At 45.1% G+C, this 19,155-nt stretch overlaps 2 protein-coding genes across 6 annotated transcripts; both read left to right on the top strand.

Annotated features, from left to right (window-relative positions):
- The first annotated feature begins 258 nt into the window (after positions 1 to 258).
- LOC133170909 (small integral membrane protein 10-like protein 2A) lies at positions 259 to 2,159 on the top strand. Its single transcript, XM_061304124.1, has 2 exons — positions 259 to 805; positions 1,144 to 2,159. Exons 1-2 carry the CDS (start codon positions 626 to 628, stop codon positions 1,162 to 1,164), a joined length of 201 nt encoding a protein of 66 aa, XP_061160108.1. The 5' UTR covers positions 259 to 625; the 3' UTR covers positions 1,165 to 2,159.
- A 2,615-nt stretch (positions 2,160 to 4,774) lies between these two features.
- On the top strand, positions 4,775 to 14,886 carry LOC133170896 (cytohesin-3). 5 transcript variants are annotated; one of them, XM_061304108.1, is made up of 14 exons: positions 5,501 to 5,820; positions 7,526 to 7,605; positions 8,969 to 9,051; positions 9,170 to 9,234; positions 9,825 to 9,891; positions 9,966 to 10,084; positions 10,156 to 10,236; positions 10,334 to 10,446; positions 10,520 to 10,668; positions 10,835 to 10,946; positions 11,580 to 11,656; positions 11,923 to 11,994; positions 12,086 to 12,240; positions 12,634 to 14,886. In XM_061304108.1, exons 4-14 carry the CDS (start codon positions 9,197 to 9,199, stop codon positions 12,704 to 12,706), a joined length of 1,056 nt encoding a protein of 351 aa, XP_061160092.1. In that variant the 5' UTR covers positions 5,501 to 5,820; positions 7,526 to 7,605; positions 8,969 to 9,051; positions 9,170 to 9,196; the 3' UTR covers positions 12,707 to 14,886. The 5 variants fall into 5 exon arrangements, with proteins under 5 accessions (XP_061160089.1, XP_061160090.1, XP_061160093.1 ...); XM_061304105.1 differs by lacking the exons at positions 5,501 to 5,820; positions 7,526 to 7,605 and adding an exon at positions 4,775 to 4,950; XM_061304106.1 differs by lacking the exon at positions 7,526 to 7,605 and having other exon boundaries at positions 5,500 to 5,820.
- The last annotated feature ends 4,269 nt before the right edge of the window (positions 14,887 to 19,155 follow it).

The following is a 19,155-nucleotide window of genomic DNA, read 5'->3' as shown; positions in this document are numbered from 1 at the left end:
TTACAGGCTGGTTCTCTAATTCCGGGAAGTGACAGCCAATATGCAATTTTTTCAAAATCAGGATCAGGTTACATCACCTTGAATGAATCACACATACTGTACAAAACTGCAATATAATGACAAGCAACTGTGCCACGGACATCATAGAGGACCAGTGCTCTGGCCCGTGAGTGAACCTAATTCGTTAAAGACTAAATTAAATTGCTTACACTGTTTAAGATAGACCGGCAAGAATTATTGTTTAAGGTAGACAAAACGACATATAGAAACTGAAATACCATTGACATTTTCTTTTTATCAACATTGACTGGAAGCGGTGAAGCCAAGAGAAGCGTTACGTTTTTGTTTCGTTTTGCCTGACAGTCTAAAGTCGGGGTAGAATGACTTCCACTTGTGTCACAGCATTTTGATTCCTCCCGAATGTCAACAACACAATAAGCAGGAATACGAAGAAAGGCTCAGCCATATGGGTGGAGCACTGCTGCATACACAAGTACAACCGAGCCGGTGTCAATCTCGTCGGTGTCATTCGGCGGCATAAGACATGAACCGTCGCCGCTCAGCCGCCGCCTTTCTCCTCGCTGTAACCGCCGAGTGAGCCTCCGGGGTTGACTCGTTGGCTTCTATGACGGGGCTGTCTCACTTGGTGCTCCGCTTCTCGGGCACCGCGGGGCGCAGCTACGGTGTGTTTTCCAAAGGCCTGACCAGGACTTTATTGATATTCTTCGATCTGGCCTGGCGACTGCGAATCCGATTCCCTTACATCTACCTTGTCGCCTCGATGATGTTTAATGTCAGACTTCAGGTACGTCAAGTGAACAACGCAGATGCAGAAAGCACAAATAAGTGTCCTGCCAACACATTAAATGGCTGAAGACAACCAAATTTAGATTCCTTGATTGCAATTAGTACAATGTATTTTTCCGTTTGTATCAAGCTCTGCCTAAAAATGCCTATAATATTTGAATATAAAATCACTTTATGTTGTTGTTTTATTGCCGGTTTGAATGGAATAATGACATTTCCTTTCTATATGGAACAATGATTTTCTACGTGGTTGAAGTTGCAAATGTGGAAGTGAAGGCATCGTTACGTTTCTGTCCTGAATGTTTAATTTACTTGCCATCGCTCTTCCATGGTCAGGTCCACATTGAGATCCACTGACGTCGGCCTCCATGACCACGGTCGGACCGAACGCCGAGCCTCCCGATGAGGACGAGGACGCGCTCTCCGCCGGCCACGGTGACGAAGGCAGCTAACAACGTTTCCTCATGCCCTCCCGCGGCGAGTCCAGTGCCTTTTTGGGGAGGACGGTCACAATCAGAATTTTTCCAGGAGGGGCCCACGCCCACAGGAAAAAAAATCGAACATCACCCACGCCGTTCGCTGATCGCTAAAACAACATCCGGGTCAGGGAGGCAAACGGTGAATGGATAACATTGCACACATTGAATAGCGCAAGCACATTCGCGCAAGACCGAAAGAAAAAAACGGCATGAAAATGAAAAATTGAAAAAGCTCGATTTTTTTTCAACCGGGGCGCAGGGAGTCCGAACCGGGGCGCCGCCCCGGCTCGCCCCGGCTTGGCTACGCCTCTGGTCACAATGGCGTGCACGCAGACTATTCATGAGTGGAGACGATGGGTCCCGTATCAGACTCAGGAGCCGCTTCCGATTTTTTTATCCCCATTTTGCTCTCTGGATGGCAAACTATGATCATCCACTATCAGTAAAATTTTGGGGAAAAAAGGAACTAAAGGAGTTAGTTAGCCAAGGTTAACCAAGCTGCCACTTGTGTGAGGGGGCCGCCAATTTCCCATATGCTGTGACGGCCACAAAAATCAAATTCTGAACCTGTACGTGGACACGGAGCGCACAAGGATGACTTCTTGTGCGTACGCTTGAATTGAGGTTGTGTTGAAGTCCACCGGTTACCTCACCTCAGCTCCCCGAGTGGAAGCTTTGCAGACTTTAATGCAAATGTGTATGTGCTCATCCAGCCATTATGTTCACTTGTTAGTTCTGGGGAAAAAAAGAAGGTGGCCTTTACAAAGGAAAAGAGAAAATGCTTTTCTCTTCTGTCTCTATTGCTGTGAGTATGTGTGAGGATGAAAATGAATGAATTTATAATAGCAATAAATTAACTGAGATAAACCATAACTTTCTTTCCACTAAAGCAACAAAATAATTTCTTCATTTCCTCGAAAATTCTAAAACGTGGTCAGGTAAGATTTGATCCGTTACGTGGCTTGTAAGCACGATAAAAAAGACTTCTATTATTTTTCGTTGCCGGGTACACTCCTTTTTCAAAAATAAGAACAGAAAAGCAAAAGGCATAGTAGATGAAAAGTTTTTATGTTTTAGAGGGGAAAAAACTGAAAGAAATGAAAGAACCAGATGTTCACGACTGGATGAGGGGGAAGTCTGAGCAGCTTTGCTGTTAAAACAATCCTGTCCACACGGGGGCGGTAGTAATTTATGTTTGACTAGATTGCTCACCTGACTGAACCCAAAAGCGTAAATTGCCTTTTTACATTTCATATTTAATCTTAAAGTTAAAACGAACCAAAACAAAACTGTAATGTGCTAGCAAAAAGGGTGTGTATTCATCTTATTCAATCATTTTTTAATTAATTGGTCTTCTTTTGGGGAAACGTACATTTTATTTATTTGATGAAGACTTAGTTACACGAGACAATTGCCTGACAAATCCTGACTCTTGAATCTTGAAATGATGTGGCTCAATGTTTTTATTTAAAAATCCAATGTCGCCCTTGAGTGCAAAACTGTGCACACCCTTGTTTGAGAGCATAGTCGTCCCAAATGTAAGTTTGGGTAAGAAACAAACTTGCGCCATCCTCAGCTGGCACAAAATGTTCCCAGCAAACTTCCCATCATGATGCCAGGCTGCGGTGTAAAAAGCATCCCATGTTGCCAAGGCAACCACATTTCGCTTAGTGACAGACAAGTTCCCCCCACCCCCACTTGCTGGGGAAAAGAGGATTTATTTTTCAGGGGTTTGCCAGAGGAAAATATTTCAATATAGTCATTAGAGAGAGGAGGCTGGCACGCATACATACACCGGTGGAGATCTATAGATGAAGGATAAATCGGATTATATTTACCCCCCGCCCCCTTGCATTGCTCACTGCCACTTGTAAAATGAGCAAGTGAAATAAAGAACATGAAAGCACGTTTTGTCGTTGGCATCTATGCCAGCTCGCAGATAAGAGACGAGAGCCACCGCCACGAGATGTGCTGCGTGCAATCAAAACAAATCCACACAGTCTGCTCCAAGATGTTGGAGTTTCAAAACTGTTTTTTGCCCAAAGGAGGTGATGTCACAGAGGCCTCCATGCGAGATGCGATGAGAGGAGCCTCTTTGATCGGCGGCGACTGAGGCCGGCCTCGTTCACGCCTACAACAGTGCAGACCACCCTTATTCATTCAAACAGATCCCCGTGTGTCTGGGAAATCAAAGCTCCTAAAGAATGCAAGGCATCGGCATCATTTATTGATCCGCGATTGGTCGTTCGCTTGGACCGAGCAACTGCAATGTTGTTTTCAGTTGACGGCAAGTGGCAAAGGTATCAAATTCTTTTGAGTTGTAATTGCACCTTTGAAGTTTGGCTGTTAGAAGTTTGAGATCAAGACCATTTCACGTTCTATTCTTTTATGAAGGGGGAAAAACCCTTTGCTGTTAATGTCGTGTCGATCACAATCACACGGAACAACACAATGACCACGTTGACGTTGGCCGCCAAGTCATATGCCGAGTGTTTGGAAGAATGCAACGGCGGAGCGCTGAGCCAAAGTGGGAAATCCTGCCACTTCCCGCTTCCCGTCAGCCCTTCCAAACATGCCATTGGCCAAGGTCGCCCTGACAAGGATGTGCGAAAGACGCTCACATCCTCTCGCTGTGGCTTGAGGGAGGAAACCGCACAGAGCGGGTGCTCCATATTTTAGAGGCGCGCGAGACAGAGTGAAATAAAGTATCAACACACCATGTTTGGACACCCTGACGTTGGAAAGTAATTTTAAACAGATTGATGCCGGGATTTCTCCTGACTGGGTCTGCAGTGGGGCGTGCCGGAATGCCCCTCTCGGCATCGCCGTAACGACTGGAGCATATGAAGTGGCTCAATCAGGTCACGTGAAGTGGGTCAGGAAACGTGCAGACATATCCCCCCACGACGTTCGGCCTTATCTGCCAGACGTGTGCCGCCTCAGGGGGGAGGAAGGGCTGCAGGGTAGGACCGCCCCCCCTCAAAAGAAAATCCTCACAACAAACCATAAACACTTTATGATATCAATTGTTGGCTTTGTTTTACAGTGGCGCTGAATATTTTGTTAATGGCGAGCCTTGTGAGGAGATGGATGGATGGATGGATGGATGGATGGATGGATGGAAGGATGGATGGATGGATGGATGGACGGACGGACGGACGGAGGGACGGATGGATGGATACTGGTGGTTAGCTTGGTTCAGGGTTAGAATCCGGCCTTCCCGTGTGGAGCCGGACAACTTCCTGGCCTGAAACAAATGAAGAAGCATGAACTAAGCCTCATTTGCGAAAGGGAAACTGCAGTGCAACACCTGATACCTCGTCCGGTTGTTTCTTTCTTTCAAAGATTGCAGTAGACTCATTGGAATGCGTACGTGAACGTGGCTAATACAGCTGTAGAAGTCTAACCATTGGAATATGAATAAAACCGGGAAGTGGCAGCAGCCAGCCCCCTTCACTTGTGTGTGTGTGTGTGTGTGGGGGGGGGGGGGGGGGGGGGGTTAGGAATGCAATAATCCAAACCATGTGTGTTGTAAAACCACACACAGGCTCTATTTGTGTGAACGTGTGTTTTCCATTCCTGATTTCCTCACCTGATAATCACGTAAGACTTGATGCCATCGTTTCGGCTACACTGGCTTCCTCTGGAACTCCAAAACAGGCAGGTAATCTTTTGCAAAACTTCTCCACGATTCAGACAATTGACATGATTGGTTCATATTTGTCACATTCTGCACATTTATCTTTTTGCACAAAATAAAAACCCATTGAGGGAGATATTTAAAACTTTGATTTCAACATTTCTCAGCTCAGCCTTGACCGAAACGAGGATAATAATCATTTGAAAATTGATAGATCTGGACGTATATAAAAGACTGAGAGCCATTGAACGCATCAGGGGCGCAGTGAAATATAAGGCATAAAATATATATTTTTTGTTTCAGTTGACGAATAAAAAATAAAAAAATCTTGAAAATGTCAGCATTTCTTGAGTCCGTTTGTGTGTCTCGTGAGGTTCGTCAACGATTACCGCTCACGGTTTGTGTGAGAGGCACCTTGCCACTGGGTTTAAATGTCAAAACACAACACGTTCCGTTTTAACCTTTCAAAATAGATTTGACCGAGACTCCCCAGTGCAGCGGCACTCACGAGCTTATGTTTTTATTTTGAAATTACTTTTCCAGGTTAGTGTTAGGTGCCGAGAGGACGCTGCACAGCGTTTAGCTGCCCGTTACCATAGGAAAGAAGGAGGCGTACTTGGTATAGCCAACGCACTCCGCAATTGACCGAAGAGGGTCAGCCACTGACTCGGCGTTGCCGCCGCCTCCTAAAACGCAGCGCAAATGGAGAGCATATTCCCCCAAACGAGAAGCTGTCCGCGAAACGAGCCGTGCGTTGTCTGACGCTGCGCCGGCCGGCCCTTGAGGATTTAGGACGCCTTTGAGCCGTATATTGGAAGCTCATTCGTGGGCCGGACGTTTCTGTCAGCGGGGATCCTGAATCGCATGCTGCTAGCATGGACGAGAACAATCAAGGTATGACATGTTCCGTGCGAAAATAGGCTCATGACGGTCATGTTTTGGACTAAAAGTTGGTTTTCCCACCCGGAGTAAGTGTCCTGAAAGCATCTCGGGGGTTGCGCCACATGTGATAACAATGATTGTCAAATCTGCATTGTGCGCATCACATCACCCCTCACTGCATCGTTGTTGTCATCATCATCATCATGCTGCAAGTGTCATTTTATTTGGACCCGTGAGTAATAACGTTGTATTTGAAACACAAATTACTAGGATGAAATATGACGAATAAAAATACATTAAAGCCTAGGATATGAGGGAAGAAACAAGTTGTAGTTACACCTCAGCTTTGAGCTAAATTGCATGTCAGCTTTAGGACGGTGTGTTTATCAAATACTTTGCTTTTTTCTTTTATATATATATATATATATATTTACGATCTATATATATATATATATTGTAAAATTGTTTTGTCCACCTAATTCTAAAGTCAGTAAAAGTTTCGTAAAAGTATCTTTTTTTTTCTCAAATTGAAACATTTTAATTTTACACAATACATACATATAATTAGGATTAGGGTTACTTTTATTGGTAGCAAGAAGTGAAATGGTTCCTTTTTTTCTCAGAATTTTTGTCCTCAGAGTATTCCAAGTCAATTACTACTTAAGCACTAAGTGACTGGTGGCAAAAGCTGGTAAGCACAAGAAACGGTACGCCTGTCGTTCTCAAGCCGGCAGCAAAAGGTGCGAATCTGCAATAGAGAGCGTCCACGTGAAAACCTTCTTTCAAAATGAGGCCATGTGTACTTGCTTCAAGTTTTTTGGTTGCTCCCAGTTGGAATTTACTGGCACAAAGCAAAAGTAAATGTTGTTGACTTGAACGTGAAGATGTTGAACTGAGCTGAAAGTGTGTGGACGATGAACGGGCATTTGCAGCCGGCACAGAGAAAGCACACGTGCTCTTTTCGAGCACAGATTCAATCTCCTTTTGGTGGAACAAACAATGACATTAGGGGTGTAAATCGCGGGTTTTGTTACGATACGATATCATATCGATACAAAGAATCACGATACGATATTTGCCGATATCTTAAAGCCTGCTGTGATTCATTCACAATACATCACGATATAGTGCTCTACGATCGATATAGAACAATATCCTGATTTATAACAATTCATACGCAAAATCAACAAGGTACTGCAAACTCTTTATTTAGGAAATTACAAAGTGCTTCCAAACGCATGACTTGAAGCCCAAAGGGGAGCGAATTTCCTCGTCTTCTTGGACACTAGCCATAGCACCAGCCCAGGAGCCGCGTAGTTTTCGGCTCCCCTTTCACGTGCCTGCTCTGCTCACAACACAACACGCCGCGCACTGCTCCCGGAAAGAGGAAGCAAGCAACAATGAACTGGATTTCAAAATAAAGTCGCGTCTAATGTCCGAGGTCAAAAACGGGCGATATAGATCGATGTTTATGTTTAGCATCGATGCCAACAAATCGTAGAGCATTATATCGATTAATCGATGTGTATCGATGAATCGTTACACCCCTAAATGACAGGCATTCAAGATGAAGCGAGACAAGGTTGAGTGGAAAGGATCGTAAACAAATTGGCCCTTTTCAGAGTCTGCTTTATGTCTGGTTCCCCTGGAGTCATGTGGAGGTCTTGAAACTGGGTTTCAACAAGCTTGTGCTTGTGGGTCGTGACGCTGTGTTCAGGTTCACTGAGAGGAAGAGAAGGTGCGACGGATGGGAAAAGCTCCACTGATGGAAGATTGCGTGACACACGCAGGAAAAAGGTGCATCCCGTGGACCGCAGTGCTTTGGCCACATCCGACTGCCCGCTTATCAACTATCGATACCCGTTATGGAAATTGGTTTTACTGCTTGGGGTTTTGTCCAAATCTGGACTACTTCCAACAGAATTTATGACCTCAACGTTGCATGTCACACACATTGTTGTTTCGTTTTTGGTTCAGGATGAACGAACCATCACAAGGCGGTATGCAAAAAGTTTTTTTCCTGAAGCAGAACCTTAACACTAATTTCTTCCGATGGCATTTTTGCAAATGTTTGACCGCTCCAGCATGGCCCCGTGTCTGGAAAGCAAAACCAAGTTTGCTTGCGTGCGTGTGAATTCGTGTGTAGGCTGGCCCCCCCGCCGGCCTCCAGCATCTTGCAGCCTCCTCTGGCCACTTTACTGGCACAGAAAAGATTTGTGGCATTCAACGACTGGCTCATTGCGCTCAGTGATTCATTCAGTTCATTGACATGGCTCAGCACATTGTTAAAATCTTTTTTGCTTTTTGCTCTTCTGCTGCCGCTGCATCTTGCAAAATTCATGCAGCGAGAGGAAGAGCCACGACTTGTGGTGGCTGTCAAATGAGTGGCCTGCACTTGACCACAATGGCACATCCGATTCAAAGGAAGAGAAGCATTGCAAAGCTGCGCACGACGGACACGGAAAGGCGGCAATTGACAAAGAGAGATGAGTAGCGGCAAGGAGGATGGGTTTGTTCAGACTGTCTGGTTGTTGTTGGAGCAATGCACCATGCACTGAGCTCATGTGTGTGTGTGTGTGCGTGCGTGCGTGCGTGCGTGCGTGCGAGAGAGAGAAAGCACACAAGAGGCACAATCTGCTAGACGTCTATGTGAAAATGACCTACTTCCTGTCAACTTACTTTCAACTGGATTGCTGTTTTATGATGAGCCTGTGTATGTGTGTGCATGGGGGCGGGACGCTGGTGTGTGTCCTGCAGCGGAGGTTGCTGTGGCACGGTTAAATGGCGGATAAGTAGGTGTCCCTGGGGACCTGCAGAGCCAGATTGCGTGTGTGTGCGCGTGTGTGTGCGTGTTTGAGGTCCTTGCAACTCCCTGCAGTGTTAATTAGCCAACAACAAGTGGATCAAATAAAATGTTGAAGCAGCCAGCTCAGCGTGCCAGATGCTTAGGTGTGACCACTTGCTCTTATGTGACACTGGCACTCTTGCAAGCGTGTTGCCGTCTTGTCAAGATGGAAGACTGTGGTGCCTCGAGATACGAGTCACCTGACGGACGTTTATAAAAATGCACACTGTCATTTGGACAATTCTGGGGGCTTTGGCTGAGTGTGAACTGCGGCTGCCGGTTCCTTCCCGTGCTCACTTTGCCCGCTATACGCAGTACCCGAAGACCTGTCGTCGGAGGAGCGTGATGAGCTGCGTAACATCCGTCGCAGGAAGAAGGAGCTGCTGGATGATATTGAAGTGAGTGGCTGGCGGCTCCTCCTGTTGCAGTGCCACGTTGTATGCTTTTTAGATAAGTGACGCCATCATTAAACATATTCTGACCCTTATTAGACGCCCGTGCTTTTTTTTTCTGCAGCGTCTGAAGTTTGAGATAGCAGAAGTCATGACGGAAATCGAGCAATTAACCTGCGTGGGGGAAAGGTGACTATTTTATTCTATGAATATGAGAATGAATGAATGAATGAATGAATGAATGAATGAATGAATGAATGAATGAATGAATGAATGAATGAATGCATGCATGCATGATTTAATCGGGTTTACTGGTCGCTGCTAAATGCTGTTGTTATAAAGAAACAAAACAAGACATGGATGAGCATTCACGCGAATCGTCAAAAACAACACGCTTGACTGTGGTTACTTTGCCTCTCGTGTGTGTCTGGAACTGGAACGGCTCGTATTTGTGTGGGACGCTCGTGCGTGTCTTGTCATCCCCCAGACTAAACATTAGCTCGGCGCCTGGCGTAAGAAGCTTTCATGTGATTGGTGGATGAGGTGGAGTGAGGTGGCGCGTCCCAGGTGCGGCAGCCACAGCAAACATGGACGGTGGGGCTACCCACACCAGACCGGGAGGCTCCACACAGGGCTCCTGCAAAAATGTGGTCTCAACTGCCGCTTTTACAGCTTTTATTATGAAAACGGATCGTAAACAAACGTCTTCGGCAAGCGGCGAGCACTTTGGGCAATTTGATGCTCGCCTCATGGCTGTGTCCGTGTGTCCTTCTACGCAGCAAAAGCACACAACGAAACAAACAGATGGCCATGGGGCGGAAGAAGTTCAACATGGACCCCAAAAAGGTCAGCAAAGGATTCTTTGAGTCGGCTCGTCCTTGTAATGCCGCCTTGAGCTTGAGTCTGTGTTGCATTTGAAGGGCATCCGCTTCCTTCTGGAAAACGACCTCCTCCACAACACGCCTGGGGACATCGCGCAATTTCTCTACAAAGGGGAGGGGCTTAACAAGACGGTGATTGGGGACTACTTAGGGGAACGGTGAGTCCCGCTCCGGCATTCTCAGACATCCCATCTTGCCTCCAGCCAATCGTAGTGCTTGTCTTTCTCAGCGATGACTTCAACATCAAGGTGCTCCAGGTTTTTGTGGAGCTTCATGAGTTTGCAGACCTCAACCTCGTTCAAGCCTTAAGGTGAGTCGGAGTCTTTCCCGCCACAGCGCCGGTTGGGGAAATGGCTTTGCGGGCCCATCTGCCGCCGTGCTCTCGTTCAAACGTCGTCGTGTTACAGGCAGTTCCTGTGGAGCTTCAGACTTCCTGGCGAAGCGCAGAAGATTGATCGAATGATGGAGGCCTTTGCCTCTCGCTACTGTCAGTGCAATCCTGGCGTCTTCCAGTCCACAGGTAGCGCACAGCCACGCACACACGCAAGTTGGAGCCTGAGTCCTGAGTGGATGTCTGCTTTTGACCCGCTCAGACACCTGCTACGTGCTTTCGTTTGCCATCATCATGCTGAACACCAGCTTGCACAACCCTAACGTCCGAGACAAGCCGCCCGCCGAGCGCTTCATCACCATGAACCGGGGCATCAACGAGGGCGGGGACCTGCCAGAGGAGCTGCTCAGGGTGAGACATTCCGCTCTTGACCTTTGCGCAATGCAAGGTCCGTACGAGGCAACCCTTTGTGTGTACGCTCGTCTTGGTCGGAGTCCAAAAACAGGTGCTCGGATGGTTGCTCTTATCCGGCCTCTATTTTGTTTTCTTTGTTTTTTTTCCCCTTGTTGCTGTTCAGAATTTGTACGAGAGCATCAAGAGCGAACCGTTCAAGATCCCAGAGGACGACGGCAACGACCTGACGCACACGTTTTTCAACCCAGACAGGGAGGGCTGGCTGCTCAAATTAGGTCGGTGGCGGTGTTTCATTCACCCCTGCCGAGCTTCCTTCGCACATCCGTCGCTTTAATGCCGTTTCTTGATGTAGAAACGAGCCAGCAGGATCGCCATTGGTTCCATTCGGGTAGCCCCCACGCCCGCAGCCATTTCTCGCACTGGTTTCTGCCGTAACGTCCCTAATTGGACTCTAAAAATAACCCCTAGAGGATGTGACGCAGGGGGGCTACAAGCTTGTGTACGCAAAGCGGAAGTTTGGCCTGGCTCTGACGTCTATTGAAATGGAAGCAAAGCAAAGTCACTTGTGGCCTATTTAGCGCGGGCTGGTGTCAGGCGCCAAGAAAACAGGAAAGAAATGGAAGTGGAAAGCTGGCTCAGAACACACGTACACACACACAAGCGCACCCGCGCACACACAAACGCGCTTTGACAGGATTTGGAGCGCAAGCAACGGTTTCCACATCCCTCTTGATGTGTTGAAGTCTTACCAATCGCTTTGTTTTTGGGCCACGTGATTTGATTTGGGTGCAAAAGGAGTTGCCATTTTACAAGAAAAAAAGAGTAGGAATAAAATCATGATGGTGTCCAATTCAAGAAATAACATTTTACAAAACTGAAGAGGAAAACATTGTTTGTCTTGCCCTCAGGAGGCCGAGTGAAAACCTGGAAGAGGAGGTGGTTCATCCTGACGGACAACTGCCTCTACTACTTTGAATACACAACTGTGAGTTTCAAGTTGTTGAAAACTCTTGCTTGTTGTCTGCGCTCTTCTGTTAACGTCACCCTTCTGTGGCTGGCCATTCCTGCCTGCTTTTGTGTTGGCGAATGTGCGTCCTTGCTTTACCCGGCTGACCAACCGATGGCGTGCCCTCATCATGAGCCACTCCATCGGCACGGAGCGTTCTCCAGCCTGCCGTCGTCAAAAGTCATTGCATGCCTCGTCCAACAGCAAACGGATGGAGCTGCTCAACCGGTTGCTTTGTGTTCCAGGACAAGGAGCCCCGAGGGATTATTCCCCTGGAGAATCTCAGTATCAGGGAAGTGGAGGAGCCCAGGAAGCCGGTGAGTGTCGCCCCCTGCTGGCCAAAAGCGGACGAGTCACGGCAAGTACAGATGCGGCAAAATAATCAAGTTGCCGTTTGCGCTGGTGCAGAACTGCTTCGAGCTGTACAACCCGAGCCACAAGGGTCAGGTGATCAAAGCCTGCAAGACCGAGGCGGACGGCCGCGTGGTGGAAGGCAACCACGTGGTCTACCGAATATCGGCGCCCACGCCCGAGGAGAAGGAGGAGTGGATCAAATCCATTAAGTAAGAGCAAAAGTCCGCATGGCGCGATACTCGGAAGGGCAGTCGAGACAAAAGACACGTGCAATTAGAACAGAGTGCAATTTGTTGGCCCCTCTTTGGCATTTGGCTTGTTATCATCAAGAGGCGAAAAGTTGTGAAAGCCTGCTTCTCTGTGTCGACTGGGGCTTACAAAAGGGCGCCAAAACAGCACCTGCGATGGCGTGTCAGTCGGAGGAGAGCGTCACTTCCACCCACAAACCGGGAGGAAACCATGGTAACCAAACTAGGTCACCACACAAACTCCCCCCCCCCCCCATCTAATCAAAGCAAGGGCTTCCATCATTTCCATATCAAAGATGCTGGAGACGTCTCCTCCATAGCAGATCCCGCTCACCCACTTGTGTTTGCGTCTAGGGCCAGTATCAGCAGGGACCCCTTCTACGACATGCTGGCCACCAGGAAAAGACGTGTCGCCAGCAAGAAGTGAAGCGTATGGCTGCAATAGCCGCCAAAATGGTGATGTGTTTCTTTTTTTAGGGGGGGGGGGGGGGGTTGAAGTGAGTTGTACCTGGTGGAAGAGCGACCAGCTGTGCACTCGCGCAGACTTTTTGCATCGGCCTCCTCCCTCGCCTCATTTTACTAAAACATCCTTCAGATGCACATGCATGTGGGCCATCTGAGACCCACGTGCCTGCGCATGCATGCGTGCGTGCGTGAGAGAGATCCTCGCCACTGTGCTGCATGACAGAGACATCCAAAAAACGCCATGAGTCAGCTGGACTGATTTCCTTCACTAGTGAAGGGCAGACAATTATTAACTTGCATTTGTGTTTGTGATGTAAAGTCAGTCAAGTTTTTTTTAGGGCTACACTGAAAAGAAAAAAAACCCAATACTTGGAGAGCAAAGCCATCATTTTCACCCAAAAAACTAACATAAGGAGACAAATGTGGGTTTTAATGTATAAAAAAAATATTTTCTTGAGGAAAAAGTCTTTATTGTTCAAGATCACTGACACTAAAAACCCGTTATCTCACAAAAATAAAAATATAACATGCTAGAAAGAAATTTAGTTATCCATCCATCCGTTTTCTGTACCGCTTTGTCCCCACGAGGGTCGCGGGGAAATTCAGTTATAATATATATAAATTGTATTTCCCCCCAAATAAAGTCCTATTATGAGAACAATTTTAAGGATTCAATTATTTTTCTTATAAAGTTGTCATATTATGAAAAAGTTGAGTTTTTTCTCAAGAAATTTAAGCAAATATTTTTTTTAGAATAAGGTTATTCTTTTACACTAATAAAGTTTTACTGTGAGAAAAATGATAATTTTTTTACAAATGAATTTACCTAAAGTTCTTCTATCACAATATAAAAACAGGTCTGAGAAAAAAAATGTGCTTCAAGGAAAATTACATGTTTTACTGTGAGAAAAATGATAATTTTTTTGCAAGTGAATTTACCTAAAGTTCTTCTATCACAATATAAAAACAGGTCTGAGAAAAAAAAAAATGTTCTTCAAGGAAAATTACATGTTTATAATGATATTTTATGAGAAAAAAAGCAGTCATTTACCAAGAAGGCCTCACATGCCAGGAAAAAACAGTTGCAATAGGAAGAGGAAAAAAGTCATTCCTGAGTTTCAAAAAAGAAAAAAAACGTGTCGTGCTGCTGTGATCAAAAGTTGCCATTTTGTAACACTGAATTCATCTTGACTCTGGAGTCCTAAAATCCGAAGTTGTCATTTTATAAGAACACAAAAGTAATTTTATAAGAATAGAAGAAAGTACTTTAAAAAATATTTTAAAAGAATAAAGTAATTTTACACAAATAAAAAATTGTAATACGAGATTTTAAAAAAGAAACAAAAATAAAGTTATTTCAAAAGAATAAAGTTGTAGATTTTCAATCGAAGTCATAATTGTACAAAAATGATGTCGATTTTCAACAATAAAATTAGGATTTTTTACAAGAGCTGATTTTTCTGGGGGCGGGTAAATACCTGCCTGGTGGTCTTGTCAAGTTTTGTCAACGTTATTATAAAGAAAGCTAATGTCATACTGTCCTGTAATGTGTGTACTTGGAAAAATACATTTCCCCCCACATTCAAAAAAATACAATGATGTACACTTATAGCTGGGTTTTTTTTTTTTAATGATTCCCTGGTTCTGAAATGTTAATCTCTTAACTTCCAATTCTTTTCAGTGTGGCCTTAATATGCCTCGTTTTTAAGATGTTGGCCAGCAGTCTAATGAAGCTTTTGGTTTTGTTTGTTTGTTTGTTTGTTGTCATCGTGGTAACATGTTTTGTTTTTGTAATCTTTGCTTGCTATTTGTGTTTTCCAACTATAATGTCACTTGTTAATCTTATTTATTTTTAATGAGAGAGAGAGAGAGAGAGAGAGAGGGAGGGGGAGAGAGAGAGAGGGGGGGAGGGGGAGAGAGAGAGAGGGGAGGGAGGGAGAGGAGGGAGAGAGAATTGTGACGATGTTTTATCAAAAAAGTCACGACTGACGTCAGTCGTGACATTTTTGATAAAACATCGTGTGTGATATTCCAGAAAATGGTGCTAAATGTGACATTTCTGAAAATTGTAATGGTGATGAAAACAAACAAACTCCAGCCGAATCGGCCACTACAGGTTAATTAAAGGCCATATCATACAAATGTGTCTTTAAGCGTGTCTTAAATGTTTCTACTGAGGTAGCAGTTCTAATATCCATTGGTAAGGCATTTCAAAGCTCTGGAGCCCGAATAGAAAATGCTCTAGACCAGGGGTGGGCAAACTACGGCCCGCGGGCCATATCCGGCCCACGGGACCGTTTAATCCGGCCCGCCAACCCTGAACAAATTGTATTTTTTATTTTTTTTGGTCATTTTGCCTGAAACGACTGCGTTTCCCCAGTAGATGGCGAAGCGCTCGCCTGCGCATTTACTACCGGAAGCCGTCAGAAAGCTCGGTGCACACTCACAAGTGCGTGTACGTACTCAGTAGTACAGACATGGCGCGCTCTCGCTCTATTCGTATCAGTCCCGAATTTAGAGCGTGGGCTTTGACGACAGCATTCTTGTAATTCGCGCGCTGAGCTTTCACATGCAGTTTTGCGCTAAAGCCACCCACAAACCTTCCACTGGAATCCTTCCATTAAAATGAGTCGCCCAAGGAAAAGCAAGGTGGACACAGTGCCGAGCGTTTAAAAGAGAGTGGCCAATTTGGCTCGACGTACGCGACGTGACGTTCAGCCACATCAACATCAACCCGTCACAGATCGAGGTAAACGGACCAACACCTCGGATCTCTCCTAAGAATTGCCACAACAAATTTTACTCCAGACTAGCAAAAAAGGGAGACCAACAACACTGTTCCCACTGAAAATGAACGGGGGGCTCTCAAGTTTATTGTAAAAAAATGCATTTTGAATATGATTTGTACACATAGCAGGGATTGAAACTAGCGACTATTCTCATTTTCAAACAATGCAGGATGCTCAAGGACATTGATGCACCATCTATTTGCGACTAATCTTAACCTGTAAAGTTCTTAAGGCTTACTTTAAGGAAGTGTTTCCCGTTTCCTCACCTCTGTTACCAGGTGTTTGTGAGTTAAAACTCTGCTCTGATTTTCGGATACCCCTCACCGTGTTGCCGTTTTGATGACTTTATTTGGATGTATGCTTTCACCGATTCTTCAAGATGATATATGTATTTGGTCAGAATGTTTGCCGTTTGATGTGATCTCATAAGATAAACATCTTTCGTTAATCTGACCTGCAGGCACTGAAGTGATGGAGACTGTTATTCATAATAACAGTGTCGTATTTTATGAGAATCACTGATAGCAGTTTTTTTAGTGATTTCTTTTTTTAATGCTGTAAATAAATGCATTTGTTTAAAAAAAAAAACGTGTTTGGAATATCCATGCTTTACTATCTACTAAAGGCCAAAATCTTTTATGCAATGACCTTTACAGGTCGCTTATATGACTTCACACAAAGCCTACGTCCATCTGCTCCTGGTTCGGCCCTCCGGCCCAAATTTAGAACCCAGTTCGGCCCGCGAGTCAAAAAGTTTGCCCACCCCTGCTCTAGACCCTGCAGACATTTTCTTGGCCCTCGGTGTCACTAAAAGACTAGCGTTTTGCGAACGAAGATTACGAGACGGGACATAAGGAACAACTAGGTCGACGAGATATGAAGGCGCTAAGCCATGCAATGCTTTATAGCAGCGGTGGCCAACCCGAGGCTCGCGAGCCGCATGCGGCTCTTTTTCGTGCGTATTTTCTTCGCTTGAGTTCAATATGGTATTTTGGTCAAACACGCATGCGCATGAGGTAAAATCCCGCAAAGGAGGAGGGACAAACAGAGCGATTGATTTTGCTGGCTTTTTAATGAATGGCGACTGTGACTACAGGGGCCCATTAGGTCCAGAAAAGCTAACACGACGCTTGCCAAAATGGCAAGGAAAAATTCACAGCTAAACGAATATATGACAATGAACGCAGGACGTTTTTAACAGAGTTAAATTTGTTTTTTGTTGAACGCTATGGCAAGCCATTCTGCCTGATATGTCGGACGTCATTTGCGCATTTAAAAGCTTCAAATGGTCAGCGGCACTTCAGATCACTTCATGCCAATATCGATAAGGACTTTGCAAAAGGGACTGAATTTCGCAAGCACAAGTTTGGAGACTTTGAAAAGTCAGGCAGAAAAATAGGTACAGTTTTTCAAAAAAATTACGAAGCACTCAGAGACTGTCACACTTGCATAGTTTCAACTTGCTTGGAACATTGCACGGCCTAAAAAGATGTCACAGTAAAAAATGTGGCTCTTGGTCTCTGACTGGTTGGCCACGCCTGCTTTATAGGTTAAGAGAAGAACCTTGAAGTCACATCTTAAATGGACCGGGAGCCAATGTAAGTTGGCTAATATTGGGGTAATGTGATCAACTTTTCTTGTCCGTGAGAGCAGCTTTGCAGCAGCATTTTGTACTAATTGTAGACTTTTGATGCTGGACTTAGGAAGACCAGAGAATAATGCATTACAGTAGTCCAGGCACGACGTGATGAATGCATATATAATAGCTAGGGGTGTAAATCGCGGGGTTTTTCACGATACGATATAATATCGATATAAAGAACTACGATACGATATTTGCCGATATCTTAAAGCCTGCTGCGATTCATTCACGATATATCGCGATATAGTGCTGTACGATCGATATTTTTTTTTTTTTAGTAAAAAATATAGAACAATATCCTGATTTATAACAATTCATACGCGAAATCAACAAGGCACTGCAAACTCTTTATTTAGGAAATTACAAGAGTATTGTAGTATACAAATTGCTTACTTTAACACTGAACTTTGATGTCGTGTTTTTTCTTTAAATGTGCGGCGAGATTTGTGCTCCCTGAATATTTGATCACCGCATGGCAGGATTTACAAACTGCACGTGTCTTGGCCGTTGAGCCATCTTTTCTTTGGAATCCAAAGTGCTTCCAAACGAATGACTTGAAGCCTAAAGGGGAGCAAATTTCCTCGTCTTTTTGGACACTAGCCATAGCACCAGCCCAGGAGCCGCGGACTAGTTGTCCCCTCCCCTTTCACGCGCGTGCTCTGCTCACAACACAACAACGCCGGAAAGAGGAAGCAAGCAACAATGAACTGGATTTCAAAATAAAGTCGCGTCTAATGTCCGAGGTCAAACACGGCGATATAAATCGATGTTTACCTTTAGCATCGATACCAATAAATCGTAGAGCATTATATCGATTAATCGATGTGTATCGATGTATCGTTACACCCCTAATAATAGCTTCCGCATCACCGGTCGAGAGGATCAGACAAATCTTAGCGATATTACGAAGGTGAAAAAACGCAATTCTGGTTATATTCTTAATGTGCTTTTGAAAGGAGCAGAGGCGTAGCCAAGCCGGGGCTAGGACTCCCTGGGCCCCGGTTGAAAAAAAACGAGCTTTTTCGATTCTTCATTTTCATGCCGTTTTTTTCTTTCGGTCTTGCGCGAATGTGCTTGCGCTATTCTATGTGCGCGATGTTATCCATTCACCGTTTGCCTCCCGGACCCGGATGTTGTTTTAGCGATCAGCGAACGGCGTAGGTGATGTTCGATTTTTTTTCCTGTGGGCGCGCGCCCCTACTGGAAAAATTCCTGGCTACGCCTCTGGAAAGGAGAGCGTTTGTTCAAATATTACCCCGAGATTAGTTACAGTATCGCTCTGAGTGATAATACGGTTATCTATAGTTATAGTGGTTTCCTTCAATAAGTGTTAACGAGCTGGACCAATTATCAACATCTCAGTTTTATCTGGGTTAAGACGAAGGAAGTTGAGAGACATCCATTGCTTGATCTTTGCAAGGCACGCCTCAAGATTACAACAGTCCCGCGGATCTGTCGTCGATTACGGCATATATAATTGGGTGTCATCCGGGTAACATTGAAAACTAATATTATATTTACGTATTATTTCCCCAAGCGGAATCCTATAAATATTAAATAGAATCTATCCGAGTACCGATCCCTGTGGGGCACCACACGTAACATTATTGAGCTCAGACGACGTATTGCCATGGACCACTCGGTGCGTCCTGTCTGATAGATAAGAATAGAACCAGCCTAGTGCCGACCCTGAAATACCTACACAACTTTTAAGACGCTTTAATAAAAGTCTACAGTGTCGAATTCCATGGCTGCAGGTAGTATCAGCTCTTCTGCAATGGTGTGGGGGGTTTTTTTGCACTGACTATGTTATGCAGCTTTATATGATGCTTACGTACGTTGCTTGCTGATTGACTGAAGTATACCATTCACAAAGTGGGATGATTGTTGGCAATATTCAGCCAGTTTTCGCTGAAAAACCTCAAGCATCTTATCAGCGTGATTGGGGTGCAATGACTTCATAAGTGCCGCCTTAATTTA

Source organism: Syngnathus typhle, linkage group LG17, assembly GCF_033458585.1.
Source record: "Syngnathus typhle isolate RoL2023-S1 ecotype Sweden linkage group LG17, RoL_Styp_1.0, whole genome shotgun sequence".
NCBI classification, from domain to species: domain Eukaryota; kingdom Metazoa; phylum Chordata; class Actinopteri; order Syngnathiformes; family Syngnathidae; genus Syngnathus; species Syngnathus typhle.
This window is presented reverse-complemented; position numbering and strand designations above follow the sequence as displayed.

Coding starts and splice junctions, on each gene's coding strand:
- LOC133170909 (XM_061304124.1), top strand. CDS start 626: ATGACGGGGCTGTCTCACTTGGTGCTCCGCTTCTCGGGCACCGCGGGG. Junction 806..1,143: donor TGTTTAATGTCAGACTTCAG/GTACGTCAAGTG, acceptor TTCCATGGTCAG/GTCCACATTGAGATCCACTG.
- LOC133170896 (XM_061304105.1), top strand. CDS start 4,809: ATGTGTGTTGTAAAACCACACACAGGCTCTATTTGTGTGAACGTGTGT. Junction 9,235..9,824: donor TTAACCTGCGTGGGGGAAAG/GTGACTATTTTA, acceptor CCTTCTACGCAG/CAAAAGCACACAACGAAACA. Junction 10,669..10,834: donor TGCCAGAGGAGCTGCTCAGG/GTGAGACATTCC, acceptor GTTGCTGTTCAG/AATTTGTACGAGAGCATCAA.